Source organism: Equus caballus, chromosome 13, assembly GCF_041296265.1.
Source record: "Equus caballus isolate H_3958 breed thoroughbred chromosome 13, TB-T2T, whole genome shotgun sequence".
NCBI classification, from domain to species: Eukaryota; Metazoa; Chordata; class Mammalia; order Perissodactyla; family Equidae; genus Equus; species Equus caballus.
The window spans coordinates 52,011,256-52,035,855 of NC_091696.1; the positions used below are offsets into that span (position 1 = coordinate 52,011,256).

General features: G+C 56.6%; 2 protein-coding genes across 8 annotated transcripts in view; one reads left to right on the forward strand and one right to left on the reverse strand.

Moving 5' to 3' along the window:
• Positions 1-260: 260 nt before the first annotated feature.
• Positions 261-6,516, reverse strand: RAB26 (RAB26, member RAS oncogene family). Of its 2 annotated transcripts, XM_070232454.1 has the most exons (10): positions 6,474-6,513; positions 6,202-6,373; positions 4,988-5,098; positions 2,505-2,546; positions 2,345-2,411; positions 2,073-2,125; positions 1,620-1,685; positions 1,459-1,515; positions 1,293-1,369; positions 261-1,196 (listed from the first exon to the last, which is right to left on the reverse strand). In XM_070232454.1, exons 1-10 carry the CDS (start codon positions 6,506-6,508, stop codon positions 1,094-1,096), a joined length of 783 nt encoding a protein of 260 aa, XP_070088555.1. In that variant the 5' UTR covers positions 6,509-6,513; the 3' UTR covers positions 261-1,093. The 2 variants fall into 2 exon arrangements, with proteins under 2 accessions (XP_070088555.1, XP_070088556.1); XM_070232455.1 differs by having other exon boundaries at positions 1,293-1,390; positions 6,202-6,516.
• Positions 6,517-18,707: 12,191 nt separating this feature from the next.
• The window catches only part of PKD1 (polycystin 1, transient receptor potential channel interacting), a 46,444-nt gene continuing 40,551 nt past the window's right edge, over positions 18,708-24,600 (forward strand). For all 6 annotated transcript variants that reach the window (XR_011424889.1, XM_070232457.1, XM_070232458.1 and 3 more), the window contains exon 1: positions 18,708-19,060. Coding sequence is in view for 5 of the 6 variants with exons in the window: in XM_070232457.1 (XP_070088558.1) it covers positions 18,846-19,060 (215 nt within the window). In the remaining variant the exon portion in view is untranslated. The remainder of the gene's footprint in view (positions 19,061-24,600) is intronic.

The window sequence follows — 24,600 nt, forward strand, 5'->3', positions numbered from 1 at the left end:
CCGGCCCCAAGTCACGAACTCTTAATTCTTCACTAACAGGCCCCTGAGTGCCAATTTCTTTGTTGTTTGGTCTTCAGGAGGGAAGTTGGCGTTAACCATCTAGGTTCCCTCATGCTTCCTGGACGGTGCTGGGGTTCCAGGCAGCCCCGCTGTGCTTTCTCTGCCAACCTGGGTATGAGGGAGTGCCACCCTCTTGATGTTCAAGTCAGGCCTTCCCGAGGGTGGTAAAGGGTAATTTCTTTCAATGGATGAGACAGGCACTCCAGAAACACTTTATTCACTAGGACTGAAAACAAGGGCTGTCAATCAAAAGATTGACTTGAAGATTTTAGTGCAAAGGTGAGCACACTACCAGCCCACTGGCTTGACCTCGCCACGCGCTGGCCTCTGCTGAGGGCAGGCCATGGTCCAGTCCACCCAGATGGCTCCCTGACATTTCTCTTATTTTCCACATGCTATTCGCTGTATTACAAGACACAGCCCTGGCATTCTCCAAGGTAACAGGAGAAGAGAATCCTGTTGTTTGAACTACAGCCTCCTCGTGGGTGTGCTGGGAGCAGGTCCTCAGCACAGACACATGCTGTGATGAGTTGTGAAGCCCTCCGCCCCAGGCACAGAGGGAATTCTGCCTTTCCCTGCATGGGCAGCGTGCGCAGCTGAAGACATGGCTTTCTAAGGGGTTAGGCACTGTATGTCCTTGAAGCTGGCTGCCCAGGAGGGGGCAGCAGAGTGCTGTGGCAAGCAGCAGACCAGGCACCCAGCACTGCCTGTACATTGCCGGGTGCCCTCCTGTACAGAAGACGGTTGCTTTTCTGTGAAGGCCTTGGGGGCAAGGCCCTCAGGCAGCGGCTGGTGAAGGGGCTGCAGACCTACTCGCTCTCTAAAGCCCATTTGTTGGGCCCTAGGCTCTAGATTGCCACTCAGACAAGGGAAGGGCAAGGCTCAGCCTGGGAGACCTGGAAACCAATACCCTGGGATTGACCGCTGGGTGATGGAAATCAGAGGGGCCTGTGGACCCTCTATCCAGCCTTCCAAGGGCTGAGCTGAGCCTGGGGCTCCCAGAAGGAAGCCCAGTGGCCACGCCCAGGCAGGTTCAGGGTCTGCAGCAGGAGGCCCCACGGCCCTCCCTCTTGACATAGTCGTGCAGCCGGAATTGGGGCTCGCCGGGGGCCTTCATGGAGCGTTGCTTCAATTCCCTGTAGGGCAAGAGTAACCATGAAACAGGGCTGCCTGTGCTCCCAACAATGGGATTCAGACCCTGGGTGTGGGATCTTCCTGGTGCTGGGACTTACTTTGCTATGGCCATGAAAGCCAAGTCCACGTTGAGGCCTGTCTTGGCGCTGGTCTCCATGAAGGGCAGCCCGTACTCCTGCAAACAGCCGCTGCCAGCCTGGTGGGGCAGCCCAGACCCTGCAGCCCCAGAGGCACCCCCTGGCCACCCACCCTACCCCGACTCACCTTGGCCAGCTTCTCTCCGTCCTCCCTCTTCACCACACGCTCCTGGGCAGAGTCCACCTGGCACAAGGGTCTTGTGAGACCCAGGGCTCGGCCCCCCCCACCCCCCGGCCACCCTCACTCCCCTGCAGAGCCAGGGTGGAGAGGACAGGCTGGGTGCCCACCTTGTTCCCCAGCAGCATGAGCACCACGTTGTGCTGGGCATACTCCTGGATCTCAGTCAGCCAGGCCTGTGTGGGGAGAGCAAGACCAGGCTGAATCCTGGCACTCTGCACCCCTGCCCCTCCAGGCCACACCACACAGAATGCCTGTGGGGCTCTGGTTAACAGGAGGGGATGGAAGTAGTGCTCCCAGGGTGCCATGCCAAGGTGCCCCAGACCAGGTACCTTATCCAAGGTGTTGGGCTGATGGAGCTGGAAGGTCACCCAGGTCCCCTTCAGCTCATCCTCTCAACTTGGGCCACCAGGAGCCCAGAGGGGCTGTCTTTCCCCTCCCTGCTGTCAGGAGGGTGCTCAGAACCCTCTGGGACCCTGATGCCATCTGTGCCTGAGGGAGGTTGGGGATGGGGTCAGGCCCCATCATGGCCTGTCCCCCACACCAGGAAGGGAGCCACTGACCTGAATGTTGTCAAAGGAGGCCTTGTTGGTGACATCATACAGCAGCAGCAGTGCTGGGGGCAGAGGGCCGGTGAGGACACCTCCAGGTCCCTGTCACCCACACCCTCATGTATCACACCCTCCTCGTCACCCATGCCCACACCCTCGTGCCTCACACCCTCCACACTTCCTGCCCTGCTCAAGTCTGGGGCACCCTCTAGCCAACAGAGCAGGGCAGCCATAGAGCACCGCCCTCTCTCCCTGGAGCTGGGACCCCATGCCCAGGAGCTCACCATGAGCATCACGGTAGTAAGCATGGGTGACACTGCGGAACCGCTCCTGGCCAGCTGTGTCCCAAATCTGCAGTGACAGGCACACTCCAGCAGTCAGGGCTACCCAGTCCCTCCCAGGCGTCCCCTGCCCTCAGCTCACCCACCTCGAGTCACCTCTTACCTGCAGCTTCACTTTCATGCCATCCACGTCCAAAACTTTGTTCTGAAACACAGCCAACCAGCTCCAGCGAGGGCCCAGCGCCAAATGCACTGTCCCAGGCAGCAGCTAGACAGGTGCCACTCTCCAGTGGGGGTGGGGGACTCCCAAAGGTAGGGTAGGGGAGGGTAAGCAGGCAGTGATTGAGGGACCCCTGGCATGCCCCTGAATTCATTCTTATCCTCTGTGCCCCTCAGCTGGTTAGGCTCTGCCCCCAATGCCCACCTCCTGGTTCTCTGTCTGACACCTCAACCTCCCTCTACCTGCAGATAATGCTTCTTCTTGAACCTAAGTCCTGGGCTCCACCCAGCTCTCCCCCGTGCCTCCTACACCTCCCTGCTGTGAGCCCCTCATGGTGACCTGCACACAGAGGGGACTCGGGCTCCTCTCTGCCTCAGCTGGCTGTCCTGATGGACTTGCAGGTTGCCGTCCTCCATGGCCAGCTGTGTCCAGTTCTGGGCCGGGTAGTTCTTGCTCTGCCCACCCTGGAGGCCTGGCACATGGCCCCACCAGCTCCACTGCCCTCAAGGGCCCCTTGTGGCCACCCACCCCAGTCAGTCACTGAGTCCTGTTGCTCTGGCCCCTGCTCACCCCTTTACCCCAGCCTTGCCCAGCCACCCTCCTCTGGTGCCTGGCTCAGATCCCTAGCCAGCCGGCTGCCCTGTGTCTACTTGGCAATTCAGCCTTGCCCACATGCGTCTCTCCTGCACTCTCACGTGCAGACCACTGCCCCCAACCCCTCTCGTGGGCCACCAGCACCTGTCACAGCTCTGCACATGCTGCTCCTTTTGCTTAGAGCCAGTTGCATGACTTACTTGAAGTCACCCATAGTGTTACCCCTCAGGACCATTACTAACACTCTGCCTTAGTTTCCTCATCCACAAATGGGGATAACCAGGGTGCCGATACCATGACTGCTTCAATGACTTTATGAGTTACTGTGTGCAAAGCACTGAGAACCATGGCTGGCCCAGCGTGGGGTTAAAAGCCTTTGTTCTAATTTAGAAGCCTCTCTCCCCACTGGGACAGCAGCTTCCTGACCACAGAGTCCAGAGCTCGGCCTGGTACATAGTTGGTGCTCATTATGTGTTTGCTGGCTAGTGAGGCTCCCTAGCTGGGCCTCCCAGCTCAGGACTAGAGGCAGGGAGTGGCCCAACCCCAGTTCTCATCTGCTGGGGCGGGGGTGGGCGCTGCAACGTCATCGCTTCCCTCTTCCCCAAGCTCCTGCTGTCAGGGTGCTTCTGGGTCTCCGGGGAACCAAGCGCAGCCATCTGCCAGGCTGGGGGAAGCCAGGAGGACACCCTGCCTTCCCTAGCACCCGGAATAGGGGTGTGAACCACTTGGCCTCACCTCCCTCCCCACCTGCCCCAGAACTGACACCTGGATGAGGAGGAGGGAGGTGGGACCAGGACAGGCAAAGGACCTCCTGCCCCAGGCCTAAACCACCCCCTCTGGCACCTCAACCCTACTTCATCCCAGAGGACTTGAGGGGACCTGGACCCCTACAACAGGGTAGAGAATGGCTCCCCAGGCTGGAGGAAGCCTCTCTTTCCTGTCCTTAGAATGCCCCCCACCCCCAGCCTCCCACCAACAGGATCTAATTAAAGGGTGAGAAAAATGCAAATTCGGGATTTGCCGAGCACACCAGCACCTCGGCACTTGGAATTTAGACTGGTGAGCAGAGGTTGGGGGCTCTGATGCCGGAGCCCCTCAGGCCTAAGGCTGTGCCCCCCATCATTCCCTGCTGACTCCACAGGCTGCCTGGGTGCTGGAGGGGCTCATGGAGCCAAGCGTCCAGGAGCATCTGCCCCAGAAGAACCCCAGGACACAGCCCTCTGGCTGGGGGTGAGGGTGAGGGGCTCTGGCAGGGGAGAGCAGCCAAGCAGGAGCATTTGCGTGAGCCTCCTCACTCAAGGGCAGGGACTTCTCCACAGCTCCGGGACAGGGTCTGTGCTCCAGTGCCACAGCTGCCTGTCTTGTAGGTCCTGGGTGGGTCACCTGGCACCTCAGGGCCCCCTCTGTACAACAGGGCAGCAATGCTGGCCTCCCAAGTGGACGTGGGCCTTGAGTTCCCTCTGACAGCAACCACCGTAGGGGTGCCAGTGCCCACCTCCCCTGAGGCAGAGGCTACAACCCTGCAGGGTCATGCCGGCCCTGGGCACAGGGGTACCATCTCTGCTTCGGTTGGATGCAGCCACCACCTGTCTCCAGGACCCTTGGGGTGTCGGGAGGTGGGCATCTTTGTGGTTAAAGGGTACCACCTCAACCACCCTGATCCTGGGAGCCAGGAAGTCCAGCCAGGAGCCCCACTTTGTGAGCCTGTCAGTGCCACGGGGATAATGAAGAACCAGCTGTGCAGGGGTGCTGTGAGACTCAGTGAGCTGGGGTTGGGGGCCAAGGCAGGGCTGGGACCGGTCAGTGCTCAGGACATCAGCCTCTACTCTCACCCGGAAGTCGATGCCCACGGTGGAGATGAAGGTCCCCGCCAGGAAAGCCCCATCCTTGAAGCGCACGAGCAGGCAGGTCTTCCCCACGCCCGAGTCCCCCACCAGCATGACCTGGAGTGAGCAGGAAGGTCAGAGGGGACCAGTGTGCTGCTGGCCCGCCCAGAGGTGTGTATGGTTTTTCCTGAACTGCCTTGGTCAAAGAGCTGTGGCTGTGGGTGAGGGGCAGGAGTGGAGGGAGGCATCCCAGGCCCACAGGTTCAGTAGGGCCTGGGGGAGACACAGCAACTATGGTCCTGGCTGGCTTGGACCTCCACCTTCCACCTCTGAAAGGTTCTGTGCCCTCTCTCTCGAACAGTGGCCCATCTCAATCAGCAGGGAGTGGGGGCAGCTGCCTCCATCCACCGCCCTACCTAAGCCCACCCCCAGGCCCTGGACACCATGCTTGATCTGGAAGGAGAGCATTTGGGGCTTGGTGGGGAGCAGAGCCTGGCAGTTGGTGGCTGGGGACCTCCTGAGAGGCCTGTGGGGGCCACCGTGCCAGGGGGCTTCTTCCAATTCCAGCAAGACTCTGGAGGAATTTGCCACATGAGGGTCAGATCTTGGCATCAGGAGCGGTCTGGCCAGGTCTGTGGACAGGGAGGGTCAGGCCTCCCCCTCCTCCTCCCCATCCCCCAGCCTGCTGCCAAAGGCTCTGAAACCCCACGATGGTCCTGCCAACCCCCCCAATTCACAAGATTCTGCCTTGGCCTGGAGGAGGCCGCAGTGCTCCCCACCCTACTGGCAATCCTCTCACTAGTCTCCCCCGTAAAAAAAGAGGAGACCCGCAGACCCTGGGTGTGAGGGAAGGCAGCATATGGAAATACAGAGACGGGCGGGGGCGGTGGCACTAGGGAGCTGGGAGAGGACACCTGCCAGGCTCTGACTTCCCCGGAACCCCTTGTCTGGCCCTGCCAGCTGGGGGCTAGGGGGCAGGCCTTGCCAGCTGTTGAGTATCCTAAACCCGGGTCTGACAGCTGTGTGTGTGTGTGCGCGCGCGCGATGCACCATGCCAGCCGTGCCAGCTGCGGGGTGCCGCTCGGGTCGGCTCCGTGCCCAGAGTCCGCAGGGCCCTGTACCCGCTCCCTGGACCCCCTCCCCGCTGGGTTCCGGCCGGACGCCACCTGCTGCACTCGCTTGGGCGCGGGGGAGGGGGGCAGAGGGGGTGCCCGGCTCACCTTGAAGGCGACGTCGTAGAAGTCGCCGCCGCCGCCAAGCGAGGGCCGGCCGGGCTGCGGGGGCCCGTTGCGCGGCGCCTCGGGGCCGGGGCGCGCCGGCCGGGGCCCGTTGGCAGCGGGCAGCGCGGAGGCAGCGGTCGCGCTGGCCCCCTTGCTCTTGGGGGTCTTCTTCCTGGACATGTCGGGCGGGCGCTCAGTGTGCTCCCGCTGCAGCCGCCGCTCCCCGGGCCGCCCTGCTCCCCGAGCCCGCGGAGCCCGACCCGGACCCGAACCTGTCCCGAGGCGGCAGCGGCGGCGGCGGCGGCATCCCGGGCGCCAGGCTCCCCGCCGCCCCGCCCCCGCCGCCCCACAGCCCGGCAGCCACTCAGGCCCGGCCTCCCGCCGCCGCCGCCAATGGCCGCGCTGGGGCGGGGCCATGCAAATAAGCTGGCCGACCCGGGGGCGGGGTCAGGAGGCCGGGGCACTGTCCTGGGTGCTCCAGGTCGGTGCGCCTCTGCCTAGTGGGGGGCGCTCACCCTCACCCCAGGCACAGTGACCCCCGACTCTGGGGCCGCCTCTGGGCTTAGGCGGGGGTGTGGGGCACTGGGCCCGGGAGAAGGAGCACCCGGAATCTTGTTGCTCCCCTACCTGCTGTGCACCACCCCGCCGCGTGCTGCCCCTTGCCCAGTCACCCCCACTGGACCTTTTCCGGGCCTAGAAGAAGGGGAGTGCCTGAAATGGGGGTGCTGGGGGAGTGGGCCTGCATCAGTGGACACCCTGGGATTCTGTCCCTTCTCAGCCAGAGATGGCACCTGGCCTGCTGTGGGCTCCCCCTCCCCTCCAGGGCAGGCGGGCCCAGGAAGCTCCAACAGTCGGTCTTGGCAAACAAACCTGGGTGCGCCGAGTGCTGGGGCTCAGCTGGCAGCTGGTTACAGAGGCAGGATATAGCGGGCACAGCAGAGTGGCAGGGCTGAGCCGGCATGGCGCTCTCCCCCACAGCTTCTGCCTGCTGGGCTGAAGCCTCCGGGTCCTCAGGAAAAGGGAAGTCAGTGTCACAGCCAGCAGCAGGCCCTCTGAGGGTCCCCTCCCGTGGGGCTGTGCCCTCAGGGGTCTGGGAGGTGAAGGAGGGGGGAGGCCCCTCCCCCAGGCTATGGCTGCCCTTTGGCCTTCCAGTGCCAGGTTCTGGCCCCAAGGGGGCCAAGTGCTGGTTGTCCCCATTGGTCCCTGACAGATCCCTATCCTGGTCCTGAGAGCTCCTCCCCACCCAGGCTGCCTGAGGCTGTTTCCCAGGACCCCCACCCAAGATGCTCTGGGTCTTGAGGATGGGGTCATGGAATCCTAGGAGTGGTGTCCCTCGCCCAGGGCTTGAGAGCAGTGAGTGCAGACAGAAGGGCAGCGCTTCTGGGATCAGTCTCTGCTCCATGCTCCTCTGGGAGCTGGAGAGATGGCCTGGCTGTCTCCAGAGACATAACAGCTGTCACCAGGAGGCCTGAACCTCCTCAACTGGCAGTGCCCAGAACCCAAATGATTATAATGAGCAGAAGCTGCCTCTCAGGCTCAGAGGTCTGAGAAAACACAAGTGGAGCATGCTGCCCAGCAGAGCGATTCCTCCAGAGGGCCTGGCAAGGTCTTGCACGAGAGAGGCTGTGGAAATCTGCCCTTCACTGAGTGTCATCGTGTGCCAGGCACATGTCATCTTCAAAACTATCCCGCAGGTGGGTGCTGCTATGATCCTAATGTTCAGAGGGGGAGACGAAGGCTCAGAGAGGGGAAGGGAGCTGTCCAAGGTCACCAGGCTAAGAAGTGGCAGAGCTAAGATGTGCACCTGTGAACTCTGGCTCCAGAGAGCATAAACTGTCCCATGGCAGGGTTGGCCCAGGGGTTCCCTGGAGATTCGTCCCTCAGGGGCCTGTCGGAGCTAGGGGACAAGCCTGAAGAAGCCCTCTGAGGGCCCCCTGGCCTCCTTTCCTGTCTTGCTCCTCTGGCTGCCATTTCTTTCAGGCCAATGTCCAGATGTATGGGTAGTGGGGCCTGGGGTCGGGGTGTTGAGCTCCAACTGCTGTGGCCCTGGGGACTCCAGGTATCCCACTCTTATGAGGTCAACATCAGAGTGGCTGACCCGGGGTCTCAGCTACCAATGCCAACTGGCCCCAAGGTCCTAGGCAGTGAGCTCCCTACCTCCTCCTCCCAGCTGCTTCCCAGAGTGTGCCTGGCATGGAAGCCACAGAGGAGTCTTTGTTCCCTACAGGTGGGGGCTGCAGGTAGGACAGCCTAAGTTGGAGTGGGGGTAGTGCTGATGGGGTGACCGGGAAGAGGGAAGGAGGCAAACGTGCCAGAGAGGGTGAGAAGCCAGGAGGGGAGGGATGCTGAGAGCAGCAGAGGAGAAAGGCTTCACCTTGCAACCTTTAAAATCAGGAGAGTGTATGTGAAAATCCAGGCCTCTGGTTTCTCTTGAGAAGAGGAGCTCTGGGCCCCTGCATCACGGCACCCCTCCTGCCTCTCTGATCTTCCAGCAGGCCTCATCTTTGATCGTTGTGTCCCTTGATTCCTCTGTTTGCCATCTGTCTCACCCTCTGGAATGTAAGCTCTCTGGGCACAGGAAGCAGCTTGTCTCGGTCACTGCCATATCCCTGGCAGTCGGCTCCAGGCCTCAATAAACAGTTATTAAATTGGTGAAAGAAATATGAGTTAGAAACGCAGGCCCCACCTCAGGAGGACGCATCATTGCTATCAAGGATTTAAGGCAGAATGTGCCTCCACGTGTGATGAGAGCAAGACTAATGTGATCAAGTAGGGAGAGCAAGGCTTTGTGGAGGAGGGACATTTGCACTGGGCTTTGGAGGTTGAGCAGGAGTCCAACAGGAGAGGAGACAGAGAAACTTGCTAGATGGAGGGAGTGAATATATGTGTGGGCTCAGAGTGCCAGCAGGAGGGCACTTTGAGCAGAAAAGGCCAACCTGTGGTCCTGTTGCTTAGAGGAAATGGGAGGTCATCCAGCAGGTAACGTAGGAGAGGGCAAGATCATAAGGAGAATTTAAATGTTTTGCTAGGAGCTTGGAAATTGTTCAACAAGAAGTAGGGACCACGCCTGGTTTCTGAGCAGAGCCACAGAGAGAGGATACTGCTCCAGGAATACAGGGAGTGGAGAGGAGGGGATGGGCAGTGCAGCCTGTGGACAGGGAGATGATTTTGAAGGGGATTGCAGGAGCCCATGGGGAGGTGATGGGACACAGGGGACCTCTAGGAGAGACAGAATCTGCAGGCCTGGAGGTGAGGCAAGGAAGAGTCATAGCCCATGGGGCAGAGATGGGGGCGGGGGGTGAGGTGGGTGAAAGATGGCAAATTCTTTGCTACTCCTCCCAGTGAGGGGGGAGAGTCGCCTGCCCTGGGGTCTGGGCAGGAGCTATGATCGCTCTGATTGGCAAATATGGCAGAAGTGACCATGTGTCCATTTCTGGACCCAGACCTTACAGACTGGCAGCTCCCCACTTTCTGTCTCCTGAAACCCTCAATCTTGGACCCCAGCTGCCACCCTGTGAGAAGCCTAGGTCGCCTTGCGGAGAAGCCTGGGTGGAGAGGAGCCCACCTGCGTGCCAAGTGAGTGAAGAAGGCGTCCTGGCAGACTCTGTGCAGAGCAGAGGGAAGCGTCTCCCTTGAGCCCTGCCAAACTGCAGATTCATGAGCCTTTGGGGATGATTGTTACGCAGCAATAGGTAACCAGAACAGCCTGTCAGCAAGGGGAAGGAAAGGGGGCAGTTTGGTGGGGATGGCTGGACCTGGGGATGCCCAGATTCTTGAGACCTTCAGATCTAGAGAAGAGAAGATGCCCTGCAGGCCAGGGCAGGTCCCTGAGGCAGGGTTTAGAGTTAGGGTGAGCCCTGGGGCTGAGCTTGAGGTAGAGAGTGAGGACTGTGTTCCCCTGGGGAGGGGTGCCTACAGCCCTCAACCCCTGGGCCACAGGGCTGGCTTTGCTGGGCAGGGGAGGGTCCGTGTGTGTCTGTGCCCAGCAAAGGGACAGAGCAACCCTACGTCTGCTCCAGCCTCCTTGAGGCCTCACTCCTGGACCCTTACCCGCAGCACCATCCAACAGCCCGGTTCCTGCCCCCTCATATCAGAGTCTCTAGCTCCTTGGCCTCTGCCCTCTGCCTTGCCCTTCTGGGTGTCTGACCCCCTGTCCTGGAGTGACATGTGCCATAGTCCCCAGACGTGACAACTCCTTGGGATCTCTGGCCTGGGGCAGCCCTCCGGCTTCACCTCCGCATACCACTCACCCACAGGGTGTGGCCCTCAAGCCAGGCAGGCTCAGACAGGAATAAGAGCCCTCCTCCACTTTCCAGGCTCTGCTTGGAGCCCCATCCTCCAGGCAGACTTCCCTGGCTCCTCCCACCCCTACTTCCTGCTCCGTGGACACTCACGTGGACACGTAAATTTGCTCTCCAGTGGTTCCCCAGGGGGCTGTGCTGCCTCTGCACCAGCCTGTGAGCTGCCTGAGAACAGCGCCCATCCTGCCTGCTCCTGCCGCCACCAAGCACTGAATGCCGAGCTCCATGACTGAGCAGAGCAGAGCCAAGCTGGACTTCAGGAGTCCCTTAGCAAGGGGGCGTGTGGCAAAGCCCCCAAAGTTTGTGTCCTCAGAGCACCTCAGAAGAAGTCAATCCTGTGCCATCTCAGGGAAAAGAATCCTGGCTGGGAATAGTGCCAGAAGGCAGAGGCCCTGGCTGGGCCCCTCGCTTGCTGTGTGACCTTGAGCGTGTGGCATCCCCTCTCTGGACCTGCTCTCCTTTCTGTGAAATGAGGGGGCGGGAGGAGCTGATCTCTAAGGTGCCTTCCAGCTCAAACACCTTATGTTCTCTGAAATCCGTGTGAACGTTGCCATGGAGACGTCAGAGAGGAACTGCAGCAGCACTGACTGACTTCCACCCCAAAGAGAGAAGAACTGAGTCACCCCAGAAAGCAGCTGATGTCAGAGGTGTAGTCCTCCCTGCCCCCCAATGCCCAGGTGCACCGGGACCGCACTGAGTGTCCTGCCCCTGAGGTGACACTCGCCGTTGTTGCATGTGGCCCTGCTGGGCAGGCAGTAAGGGGCAGGTGTCCCTCCCTGCCCGAGCAGGCGGAGAAAGGACTGTTCGGAGTGACGGCTGGAGTAGGGGGCTGTTTCCTTACAGTGTGAATGCAAGGACCGCCCCATGTCATTGCTTCCCACGCAGCTCAGGTACTCACACCTAAGTGCTCTTGGCCGTCCCAGGATGCAAAATGGGCCAGCTGCAGAGCGGGGGTTCAGGGAGAGGCCTCACTCTGATCCAGGCCCTGTGCTGAGGCCCCACGTGGGCGAGACCTCTGGGCTTGGGCAGCCCAGAACCCTCCCGGCTGCCTCTGAGCGCCACGCGTGGCCTTGTGGCAGGGGAGGCATGGGTGGACCCGGGGTAACCATGGCAAACACTGAAGTCTGAAGTCTGAGCACCGGCTGCCCCTGCAGTGGGCCAAGCACTTCACTTGCATTGTCTCTTCTTGTTTCTTAATTATAAAAATAACATATGATTTTTGCAGGCATGTCAACAATACAAAAAGTAAAGACAAGAATACAAGTTCTCATTCCCCCCAGATCCTACCCTCCGGGGGTAACCACTGTTCGGTTTGGTAATGAGATCTGTGTGAGATTCCTGTTGCCGCTGTGACAAAGTTCCACAAACACAGCAGCACAAAACGACCCAAATTTATTATCCTGCACTCAGGAGGCCAGAGTGCGAAATGAGTCTTATGAGGCTAAAGTCAAGACGTCAGCAAGGCTGGCTCCTTCTGGGGGCTCCAGGGGGGAATCCTTGCCTCTTCAGCTTCTCAGGGTTTCCAGCTTTCCTTGGCTTGTGGCCACATCACTCCAGTTTCCATTTCCGTAGTCACCTGGCCTTCTATTCTTCTGCTGTCACAGCTCCCTCTTATAAGGACACTTAGGATTCCATTTAGGGCCCACCTGGATAATCCTCCATGTCAAGATTCTTAATTTAATCACGTCTGAAAGGTCCCTTTTGCCATATAAGGTGACATTCACAGGTCTAGGGGATTAGGACCTGGATGTCTTTGGACTCCATTATCCAGCTTACCCAGTGCCATTCGAATTTTCTATTTTGGGATTTTGTTTGAAACAAGGGTTCTGTGGCTGAGACAGACCTAAAAATCGCTGGGCTATGGATTTCTTTTTCTGTGCCACCTTTGTCTAGTTTGTTTTGGTATCCAAATTATGCTGCTAAATACATTGAATATTGATGATAGATATGCGTAAAATACATTGAGATGTGACCCTTGTTTTCTAAGAGTATAAATAAAATCACATTATTATCTGGGCTTTTCACATTTGATAGGATTTGCCCATAAAAAGATCTGGATTAAGTGTCTTTTCCTGGCATGGCTCTGATATGTTTTTAATTACTTCCTTTATTATTGGTCTGTTTGGACTTTTTATTTCTCCTTAAGTCAGTTTTTGTAGTTTGTATTGTTCTAATATGTAATGATCTTATCTAGATTTCAAAAGTTTAGACAAACAATTGTGTATAATTTTCTCTTGTAATTTTTAGCTCTTTGTTTCTGTGAATAAACCTTCACTCTTAATCCTAATATTCTGCATTTTATTTTTCTCTCTCTCTTTCAGCCATACTTGCTGGCAGGTTTTTTTTTTTTTTTAATTTTAATACCCTTATATATTAAAAATAGCTCTTGATTTTATTAATCAATTTTAGCCCTTTCTTTTAAAATAACTAATTTATGCTCGTAGCTTTCTAATTTCTTTCCTTCTACTTTGTTTTGGTTTATTTTACAGTTGTTTTTCTAGAATGTTGACATGAATGCTTAGTTCGTATCCTAGTTTGATTTTTCATGCTTAATAATAATAAGGTGATGTTATCAGTTTCTCTCCATGTGTACTTTTGCATCTCGCAGGTTTGGAAAGATGTATGCTCATTGCTATTAATTTCTTTATAATCTGATTTTAATTTTGATTTTTTTGGGCCAAAGAGTTATTTAAAAGAAGGTATTTCAATTTCCACATGGTTAGCTTTTTAAAAATCAGCTTTATTGAGGTGTAATTTCCATACAATAACATCCCCCAATTTTAACTATACAATTGGGTGAGTTTTGACAATTATAGAGTCATTTAACCATCACCATACTCATGATTTAAAACATTTTTGTCACCCCAAGAATTCCCTCATGCCCCTTTGAGATAATTCCCTCCCCTCACTTCTAGTCCCTGGCTACCACTGACCTGCTTTTTGGTTAGATATTTAAGAAGGGCTTTATTGAGATCTCGTTGACATCCAATAACTGCACATACTCCAGTGTACAATTTGTGAAGTTTTGACATATGTGTACACCCATGAGACCACCACCGCCATCAAGATAATGGAGATATCTCTCACTTTCACATTTACCTTCTAATTACCTGGATTGCCAGGATGTCCAGCTACGTCCTAAGATCCTCTGTGGGTGGTTCTTCAGGCCTATACTCAGGTAGGTGTCCATGGATTAGTGCGGACTTGGGGGAGCCTCAGCTGTGGGCTGGAGTCAAGATGTGGTGGGGTGAGCAGGTGAAAGGACCCAGAGCACCCCTAGGGGGCGGTGTTGCCTAAGGTCACTTTCTTGCCTTATCATTTTCCTCGATCTCACCAAAATACTGTTACATAAAACAGAACTTAGTAACTGTGCTGTTCAAATTCTCTGTATCTTTACTGACTGTTAAAAAATTGGTCTACTTGCTTTGTAAAATTCAAAACAAGGTGTACTAAAGTCTGCCACAATGATTTTGTGTATTTCTAACAACTTAGCTTTGTGTGTTGACGTTCTGTTTTAGAGAACACAGCAGTTCATTATATATTCTACACAGATTGTACCTTTAATTTGTGTAAAAAAAAAGGCTCTTTTCCGATTTATTATCTTTTGCTTTAAGGCTCTATTTTTCTGGTATTAATACTGCCACCTCACCTTCTTTATGTCTTCATTTTCCTGTCTCTTTATTCTCAGCTTTCTGGGTTGTCTTAACTGTGTCCCTATAAATAGCATTTACCTGGATTTAGTGTCTCTTCTCATTATGATAATCCTTGTCCTTTAACAGGACACTTTAACTCATTTACATTTATTATGATCACCCACGTGCTTGGCCTTACTTTGTGTGTTCTGATTAATACACTGATCCATTGTTTCCTTTTTTAATTCTCTCCCGGGATGATCAAGTTTTCTTGTTTTTCCCCTCTGCCTGCCCTGTAGTTTCCCCCTTTCTTTTATGCTAATAGTTATCATTAACTGTTAGTAAAAGCCTTAAAATCTATGTTTTATCAAGAATTAGACATTTTCCCAATGTCCCCCTCCCTGAATCTAACAAGTTCTCTGGCATATTTTATTTTCTCTGTTTCACCACAGGGTTTGTTGAAATAGTCTAGAATTTCATTTTCAGATAATTTCTTCTTTAAACATTTGTCTTTTCTATTTCAAAAATCCTTTCCAAACAATTGCATTTACTCCACAACCACCTTCAAACAATCATTTAGACCTGATTAATCTGTTTTGCTCATTTTGCACCACTCTCTCTTATGGATGTATCTTCCCATATCTTGAGTCCTTGAATCTTATCAATTTGTCATCTGGTTAGAATTAAAAGCTTGGGTTTGGAATATAATCCCAGTCCTGCCACTTACCTGCTGTGTGACTAGGCAAATTTCTTACCCTCTCCGTGCCTTAGTTACCTCATTTAATAAAGGGAATAATAATAGTACCTAGAGTACTAGAGGTATGAAGATGCAATGGAATAAGGCAATGAATGAGTGGATGGAGAACCGAAGGCTGTGAGCTGCCTCCCTACTATCACTCAAGAGGCTCTCAGCACGAATCCTCCCACTCCTCAGGAGTGCTCTCTCTCTGTCCGCTTCTCCCTCTCTGCTGGCATTCTTCCCTTAGCCCGGAAACTCATTCAAGTCTCTCCCATATTAGGAAACGACCTTTGCCACTGCTCTGTGCCATCTCTTGGCCCCTGCCTCTCTCTTCCCTTTCACACTTGAGCTTTTAGAAACCTTGGGCCACATGTCACGTCTACACTGTCTCACTTGCTACCGACCTGATGCATCTGGCTTCCTACCGAGCCCTCCGCCTAATGTGCCCTCAGTAAGGATCATTGGTGAGCACCGTGCCTTCAGCTTTGTGCAGGTGACATGGCAGGGTTGAGGGACAGGATGACCTGAGGATCCCTGTCCAGTAGAGACACCAACATGCACAAGGACAAATGCTCTGCCTGAAGTAGATAGCTCATAAATATGTGTCCCCTGAATGGCTGTGTGATGCAAATGAGCACACGAGACAGGGGCTGGGAGGCTTCCTGGAGGAGGAGGCATGTCAGCTGAGTCTGCAAGCAGAAGTATTCATGGGATGGGATGGAAAGCATTCCAGGCAAAGGGAACAATATGGGGAAAGGCCAGGAGGTGGGAGGCTGTAGAGAGTTCTGGAAACCCCAAGTGGGAGTCCACGTGGGCCTGTGCAGTGTGGGGGGACCGAGGGGGAACTTGCAGCTGCCTCATCCCCAGCCCCCGCTCTGTTCCTGCAGCACAAGCCCCTGCTGACTTCTCCTCTGTAGACTTTCCCACACCGTGCCTCAGTTTCCTCCTACTTTAGCCCTCTCGCTCAGACTCCCCCAAGCCTCTCTCCTCCCCACTCTGGGTTGGTGTCCCCTATCTCTGGAGTCTTTCACCTGCCCCAGGTGCTCTTGCCTCCCTCCCAGCTTCACAACCCCCTCCCAGCTGCACTCTAGGCACCTTCTCAAGTGGTCTGTGGTGGCATCTCCACCCACCCTGGCCCCCAACACCAGGCAGGGCATCATCTGAGCCTCCTCCTTCTCCACCACCCCCTCCATCCAGTGCTGAGGCTCCTTCCCACCTGGACTCCCTGGCCCTGCCCCCCTCCCCTGCCTCATCCTATCAACCCCATCTTGGCTGAGGCCCTCATGGCAGTGTTTTCAGACTGGGTTCCCAAGCACTCCCTCTGCGATTCTGTGTTAAAAGGTTCCTGAAGGCCCAGCCCTGTGGCTAAGCGGTTAAAGTTCCCAGCACCCCACTTCAATGGCTCAGGTTCACGGGTTCGGATCCTGGGTACAGACCTACTCCACTCATCAGCCATGCTGTGGAGGTGAACCACACACCAAATAGAGGAAGATTGGCACAGATGTTAGTTCAGCGCTGGTCTTCCTCAAGCCAAAAAAGATGAGGATTGGGGCCAGCCTGGTGGTGCAGTGGTTAACTTCACACCTTCTGCTTCGGCAGCCCAGGGTTCACTGGTTTGGATCCTGGGTGCTGACCTAAGCACTATTTGTTAAGCCATGCTGTGGCAGGTGTCCCACATATAAAGTAGAGGAAGATGGGCACGGATGTTAGCTCAGGGCCAGTCTTCCTCAGCAAAAAGAGGAGGATTGGCAGTAGATGTTAGCTCAGGGCTAATCTTGCAAAAAAAAAAAAAAAAAGAGAAGGATTGGCAATGGATGTTAGCTCAGGGTGAATCTTTCTCAGCAAAAAAAAAAAAAAAAAAAAAAAGTTCCTGAGGCCTAGAATGTTTGCAGGCTCTACAATCTCTCCTTGTAACAATGGAAGTTCCCTGTCATGTCTAACTTAAGTCCCTCCCCCAACTTGCTCCAAGATATTCTGAGTTGGAGACAAAGGGGCTTGTGGGAGTTGAGCCCTGAGAATGGACCACAGCAGTCAGAGCTGGACTCTCCCCAGCCCAGCGCAGGCTTTGGGACATGGCAGGCTATGCGTTCCCTGTTATTCCCTGGCCTCTGCCTGTGCCAGGGGCCCACCTGTCCTTCCTTGGGCCTTTCCTCGGAGATGGCTCTGGGCTGAATGTGACCCTCCTGAAGCCCTGAAACTTAGGCTTGCTATTTCCATTGCACAGATGAGCAAAGGGAGGCATCTGGGCGCCCTTTCATTCCCAGGAGAATAGCAGGGCTTCGGTGTGCCCCACAGTGGTCCTGCTTGGGCTCCCCCAGCGAGTGGCAGCAGGACATGGGCCCAGCGTGGGTTAGTCGAGCTTTCCAGCTAGTTTAAGCAGAGACACAGAGCACAGAAAGAAAGCTGGGAAGCCTCAGGGTGCAGCCTGGTGCCAGTCTTGGGACAGGGGCCTCACCTATGTGGGACTCTGGGTTCCCCCTCCCTGTGACCACTCATCCTCTGTCCAGGCTCCCAGGGGACAGACCCAATTGGCCAGGTTGGGTCAGGCATCCACCTATGGCCCAATGGGCCATAAATTAACAATTTTATTATTTCTTCACTGTTTAAAAAGTTGAGATATAACTCACACACCACAAAATTCACCCTTTTAAGAGGAGAATTCAGTGATTTTTAGTACATTTTCAAGGCTGTGCAGCCATCACCACTACCTAATTCTAGAACATCCTTGTCATCCCCAAAAGAAACTCCATATAGTCAGCATCACTCCCCAGCCCCTGGAGCCGCTAATCTATTGCCTGTCTTTATAGCTTTGCCTATTTTGGACATTTCCTATAAATGGCATCATAAACATATGTAGTCCTTTTTGTCTGGCTTCTAACATGTTTTCAGGGTTCATCCACGTTTTTCGGCTTGGATTCGTCCTACTACATGCGTTAGTTCCTTAACTAAATCCTCTGTGCGCACACGGAGGAAGCAAAGCTCCGTCGGCAGAGCCACAGCACGGGGTACTTCGTCGCCAGGAAAAGAGTGGGCAAGTGGCGGCCACAGAGGGAGGACGCGGGCGCCCTGGCACGCAGACCGCAGCCTCCCACGCTCTGGCCGGCAGGTAGGCGGCAGCAGGGATGCTGCGCTTCACCTGCCCAGGGGAGGCCCACCTTAGGCGTCACCTCCGTGACAGCGGAGACTAGCCGCTACACCTCGCCGGCGCTCTGGCGGAACTCCACGAGAGGACGCGATGCGTATTTACTGAGCGCCTACTGTGTGCCAGGCGCTCGGGATACGGCGGAGATCGAGAGGGACAAAGGCGCTGGGAGTGGGTGCACACGCAGGCCGCGGGAGTTAACGTTGCTGGTGTTTTCAGGGCTGTGACTTATGACAGCGGACTGCTGGGAGGTAGGGACGTGGCGGGAAACCGAGGCGCGGCAGGAGCTGGGAAGGGAGCAGATGAAAGGCCGCGAGCAGGCGGGGCGGGACCTCCGGACGCCCCGCCCCCACCGCTCCTGCGGGAAAGGGAGCCGGCCGCCGAGCCCACAGCGCCGCGCGAGGGGCGGAGCCTCCACTCGCTCCGCCCACATGGCCTTGTGCCCTCCCCCCGTGCGGCCGCGCCACGGCAGAGGGGAGGGCGGAGCCTCCAGACTCCCCGCCCCTAACCCGACTCTGCGGCGCAGGGGGCGGGGCCTGCGGACGCCCCGCCCGCCCCGCCCGCCCCGCCCGGCGCCGCGCCTGGGGGAGGAGGAGCCGGCGGCGGCCCGCACTGCAGCGCGAGCGCGCGAGCGGGCGGCGGCGGGAGCTGATCGCCGCCGGGCCGAACGCCGAGCGAGCGTCGCGCAGGCAGACAGGCCGCGGCCGCCGCCGGATCCCGCCCCGCGCCCTGCCATGCTGTCTGCGGGCCCCGCCTGAGCCGCGGCCGCCGGTGCCGGGCGGGCTCGGGGCCTCGGGGCCGTCCGTGGCCATGCGCGCGCTGCCCTGACGATGCCGCCCGCCGCGCCCGCCCGCCTGGTGCTCGCCCTGGGCCTGGGCCTGTGGCTCGGGGCGCTGGCGGGGGGCCCCGGGCGCGGCTGCGGGCCGTGCGGGCACCCCTGCCTCTGCGGCCCGGCGCCCGGCGCCGCCTGCCGCGTCAACTGCTCCGGCCGCGGACTGCAGACGCTCGGGCCCGCGCTGCGCATCCCCGCGGACGCCACCGCGCTGTGAGTAACCCGCCGCCCCGAGACGCGGCCCGGGCGGTTGCCATGGCGCCGGCCGGGCGCGAGGAGTCGGGCGGCCCGGGCCTGGCGGGGCGCGGGCGCCTGCACCCTCCGGGAGAGGCCCGGCCGGGCAGGCCGCCGGTCTGGCGGGCCTCGCAGGGCGTGGGCGCGTCCTCAGCCTCCAGAAGGGGAAACGGAGCGCGGGCCAGGCCTCTCCCAGGGCGAGGCTCCAGCGCAGTGAGGTCGGCCCGACTAAATAAGGAAAACCTGGGACCGCGGCCGGCTCTCAGCGCGCCTGGCCCAGGCCAGAGGAACACAGAAAAATCCCGGTTTCTGTGAAAGCAAGAGACATCCCCCCCGGTGGGGCTCTGCAAACGCGAGCTGATGGGGGGCCTGTGGCAGCGTGCGGGGGCGGAGTGGGGAGGTCTCCGAACAGAGACGACAAACACTTAAACGCTAATTGAAGACTAATAGAATGCGGCCTGGCCTGGGGCATTCCCAGCACCTGGGCGCCCCGCAGAAGGAGGCTAGGAGGTGGAGAGCTCTGTCTGGGATGACAGGAAAGGTTGGACAAGGATTTGATGGATGTATAAGAATTGGCCCCATACTTCGGATGGGGCAGGAAGCTGGATCCAGGGGAAGGGAGGAGGGAGCCATGAGTGGTAAGGACTGGAGGCCGGACTTGGTCGTGTGTGGGTGTAGGGTGCACCCCCAGTGTGGCAACTGCAGCATAGGTGTTAGGGAGTAGGGGCAGGTTGGGAGTGGGCTGGGGTCATGAAGGGCCTCAAGCGTCCTGTCTAGTGCTCTCATGTTATCCTGGAAACAGTGGGTGGGTGGAGTTGCCAGGAACGGCTTTAAAACACTGAAGAGTCTGTTGTCAGATTTGCATTTTGGAAGTAATAACAGGCAGCCCTCGTGAAGAGCTTGCCTGGAGTGAGGTCCTGTGCCAATATTGGTTTTATAATATTCTCTGGGTGACTCGAGCATGTAGCCACCTTTAATTAGGGGGCCCTGTGGTCATTGTTCAGATAAGTTTGGATGTTGAGGGGGTGGGTGCTTCTCCTGGGTGGTCCGGATGTCCTTGGGGCTTTGCTGGGCAGACTTGGGGATGGGGGAAGAGCAGGGCCGGCTGGGAGCTGTGGGGGCCGCTCTGGGCCTGTCATCTTGCTCTCTGACCACTGAAGCATTTGCCGTCTCGGCTGTCTCTGTGGAGATGGGCGTCCTGTCTGCTGCCAGTGCCTGCATAATTGCATCGTACCCACCCCACCCGTTTCTGGATGCTGTGGGTGAGCTTACCTCCATTTCTGGTCGGCTGGGAGCTGCTGGGGGTCAGGCCTGGCTCCTGCTGCTTATTTTCTGCTTCCCCAGCACTTGGTGCCGAGCCGGCCTCCAGGAGCTGTCCAGGAAATAAGCGATGCCAGTGGGTTGGCTGGGGGCCTCTGGAGGCTCTGGGGCACAGCGCTGGAGCCCGAGCCTCTTGCCTTGTGTGTGTCCCGTTAGGCTCTCCTCCTGGGTTTTGGAAGTCCTAGGACTGGCGGCCTCCCCCTGAGCTGGCAGGATTCCCAGAGTCGCTGGCCCCTCTAAACATGTGATGGGACCTTGGGAGGCAGGTGGGTGTGGAATGGAGGAGACTGGTGCCCTTCTTTATACCCCGAAACTACCTCTGGGAGATTTCCAGAGGGCTGGGGGCAAGGAGCTCACTGCAAACCAGACCTTTGGGTGCAGATGTAAAGGCTCCCCACTGCCCCCAGGCCACCCTCTGCGCTCTGAGGGCTGCCCTAGCCATTCGGCCTATCAGTCCTGCAAACCTCTCCTCGGGGGGAGGGAGATAGGTGAGTCTTCTCTTCTCCAGGGGAGAGGGGCCGAGCGTGGACAGGCCAGGCAGCCTTCTGGGCAAGGGTGTATGTGCCCAGGGGCCCCAGCGGCCCTGCCTTCTGGGTCTCACCAGCAGCTTTTCTGGAGGGCTCAGGCCTGGTGTCTCTGTCATCAGCATCTTGCAGCCACCTCTTCCTCTGAGGCTCCTTGGCCAGCCTGAGGTGCGGCAGGACAACCGTGTCCAGACCCGGGTGGGAGGTCTGCAGCCAGCCTGTTGGGGACTCTGGGCTCCCGGGCCTTGGCATGCTGGATGGCTCAGGGTTCCAGAATGCCAGGCTTTTTTGGGTTAAACGATGCTGCTGGGAGGTGGCAGCCTGAAAAAGATGACGTTACTCAGCAAAATGTTGCTTCTCCCCTATTTCTAAAGCTTGGTAGTGGAGAATATGCGTGTGCACACAAGTGGGCAGAATAATGTGATGACCCTCATGGACCCACCGCCCTGTGGCCTGCCCTGCCCTGCCCCTCCACACCCCACCCCCACCCATTTTTGAACCAAATTCCAGCCATGCTAATCTTTGATCTGTAAGCGTTTTGGGGTATATGGCACCAGCATGGTCACACCTAAAACAGTGAGTAATCCCTGATCTCATTATTTGTCCAGTGTGTTCAAGTTTTTGGTTGTCTCAGTTTTTTTTAGTAGTTTGAATTAGGGTCCAAATAAAGTCCACACAGCGCAATTAGTTGATGTCTTTTGATCTCTCTTAATATATAGGCTTCCCCTCCATCTCTTTTGGTGCTTGTGTAATTTGTTGTAGAAACCGGCTCTGATGGCACCTGCGTTTGGATTGCGTCTCTGTGTCACCTCCATGGTGTCATCTAACATGTCCCTCTGCTTCCTGTAGATTGATAGTTGGGTCCAGAGCTGCGTCATGTGGCGAGCCACGTTCCAAGTGCTCTGGAGACACTTGTGGCTGGTGGCTACCGTGTTGGACAGGACAGCACAGGGATAGAACGTTCCTCACTGCGGAAAGTTCTGGATGTGACAGCGCTACTCCAGATGCGGTCTGTTGATCAGTTTCAGGTGTGGTCGCTTTTGGCGGACGACTTCTCAGGTGACACATGCTGCTAATTTCAGTTAGGGGCCCATACAGGGCCTTGTCTGTCGTGTCATTATTTTGGGCCTAAAACTAGTCTCGGAGCAGGGACTTGAGAGGGACTTGGTTTGCTGATTAAAGTGTTGGGGTCTTAGTGTCTTTTGTTGGCTGAGAGCACCCAGGGCCTTGCACTTCCCTGCCTTTGCCCCTGAATGACAGGAGAGTGTGGGGAAGACCGGTGGAGGCTCAGTCCCTGGGGTCTGCACAGGACACGGATGTGAGGGCAGCGAGGAACAGACCCCTGGGCTTAGTGTAAGCCTGATGTGTGCGTGACATATTAGACTGCCACGTGCATTGCTAGCTTAAGGGCAGGCCTGGCAGCAGAGGGTCCCCTCCACGAGTCCTCACCAGATGGAGGGCCTGGCTGCTATGTGCCCAGCCCTGTGCTGGGGGTCTTAGAGGCCCACCTCTCTGAGACTCAGTTATCATGAGAAAGCCAGTGTTAAACCAAAGACACAGATGATGGAGAGGCGGCCACTTTGGAGGGGCTGCCCAGAAGAACCCCCTGAATAGGTGACGTTGAAGCCAAAACAGTGCTTGCACAGGAGTCGTCCAGGGGCTGGGAGAGAGCGTCCCAGACAAAGGGGACAGCCTGGTGGAGACTCCGAGGCTCCAAGTGTTGGGAGGTGGGGTGGCATTGAAGGGTCCAGGAGGGAAATGGTGTGGGTGGTGTCTTCTAGAAAGAACATGGGCTGCTGTGTGGAGACACTGGGTATCAGGAGGACCCAGGCATCCTGCATGCTCTGGCCTCGCCCTCACGTTCCCTCAGCTGCACACGACAGCTGTCACTTGGGAATTCAGAAGATAAATGCCTGTGGCATTAGTCTCCTGATGAGACGCAGAATGCAGATTTGCTAGAACTGTGGACAGGAGGTCGCGGGCTGCCTTCTGTACCTGGCCCCCTGGCAGGGCAGGGAGGCGAATGGGGAGGCTTCAGCTGCATCTGCAGCACTTGGGGACGTGGAGGGACCAACACCAGAGTGCCGGTAGTGCCAGTGACCCCCAGGAGCTGGGCGGTGCCAGGGAGCAGTGAGGACGGCACCACCCAGGGGGGCGAGCACCCCTGCCAAATGGCTGCAGGGTGGGGGACGCGTGCACGTTGTCTCTCCCACGAGGGGCTTGTAGCAGAATAGGTAAAGAACTGTGTGACGCGGTGCTCAAAGGACAAATGACCCATTTACAAAACAGGCAAGGGATCCGAGCAGACATTTCTCCACAGAAGAGATACAAATGGCCAATGAGCACCTGAAGAGATGCTGAGCATCCAGCTTTCAGGGAAACACAAGTCAGCCACAGTGAGATGTTATGTCACCCCACTGGGGTGGCTGTCACCAGAAAGACAAACATTGCTGGTGAGCATGTGGGAAAATGGGAATCCTCTACTGCTGGTAGGGATGTGGAAGGGGCAGCACTTTGGAAAACAGTCTGGCAGTTCCTCAGAAGGTTAAACAGAAAGGCACCCCAGGACCCAGCAATTCCACTCCTGGGTGTCTGCCCAGGAGAAATGAAACACACGTCCACGTGGAAACTTGTACACAGGCGTTCACGGCAGCGTTGTTCACAGTAGCTAAAAGCTGGAAACACCCCAAATGCCCATCAGCAGATGGATAATAAGCAGAATGTGGTCTGTCCACATGGTAGAATATTATTCAGCCATGAAAAGGAATGAAGCACTAATCTGTGCTACAGTGGGGATGAGCCTTGAAAACATGCCAAGTGAAAGAAGCCAGACATAAAAGGCCACATGTTGAATGATTCCACTGATGAAATGTCCGGAACGGGTAGATCCATGGAGGCAGGAAGTAGACTAGTATAGTCTACAGCTGGGGTGGGGGATGGGATTGGGGGATGATGGCCGACGAGTGTGGGGTTTCTGTTTGGGGTGGTGGAAGTGTTCTGGAATTAGTGGTGATGGTTGCACAACCTTGAGACCATACTAAAAACCGCTGAACTGTGTACTTTGGAAGGGTGAACTTTATAGTATGTGAATTATATCTGAATTAAAAAACAAATCTGTGAAGAAAATACCCAGGGGGGTGCACCCCCTCCCTCCACGGTTGTCACGTGCCAGGCCCATGTTAAGCCTTTTCCGGTTTTTTTTCTATGGTGCCTCCCCACGGTGCATTGAGGTTGGAACCACTCTTAGGCCCATTTTATAGACGAGGAAACTGAGGCTCCCAGACTTCTTAGGGTCACATGGCTGGTGAGTTGTGGCAGAGAGGTGATTTCATCAGCACGCTCTGGGGCATACCCCTGGAACTGCACGAGGCGGGCTGGTTCATCAGCAGACAGACGGGTGGCAGTGGGGGCATCCCCGAGTCAGACCAGGTGGGCTCTGGGCTCAGGCCCCAGCTGCTTGCTCAGCCCAGCTTAGCCCTTCCCACCAGCTCTCTTCTCAGTCCTCCCTGGCTGGTCCTTCCCACCGACTTCCTGTTTGGTTCAAGGAGGAAGGCATGAGAACGCAGGAGTAAGGGACTCAGGCCCTGGGTCAGACCTGGTTCACATCCCAGCTCCTCCACTTCCTGTGTGACCTTGGCCCAGTCACTCAGCCTCTCTGAGCTTCAGTTTCCTCAC

Bases quoted from the DNA above. Each gene is read 5' to 3' on its own strand.
- RAB26 (XM_070232454.1), bottom strand. From the start codon at position 6,508: ATGCCGCCGCCGCCGCCGCTGCCGCCTCGGGACAG. The intron at 2,126-2,344 runs GTGAGCTCCTGG...CTCTGCCCCCAG, and splicing joins TTACTACCGTGATGCTCATG to CACTGCTGCTGCTGTATGAT. The intron at 1,686-2,072 runs GTCAGTGGCTCC...CTCCCCACACAG, and splicing joins CCTCCTTTGACAACATTCAG to GCCTGGCTGACTGAGATCCA.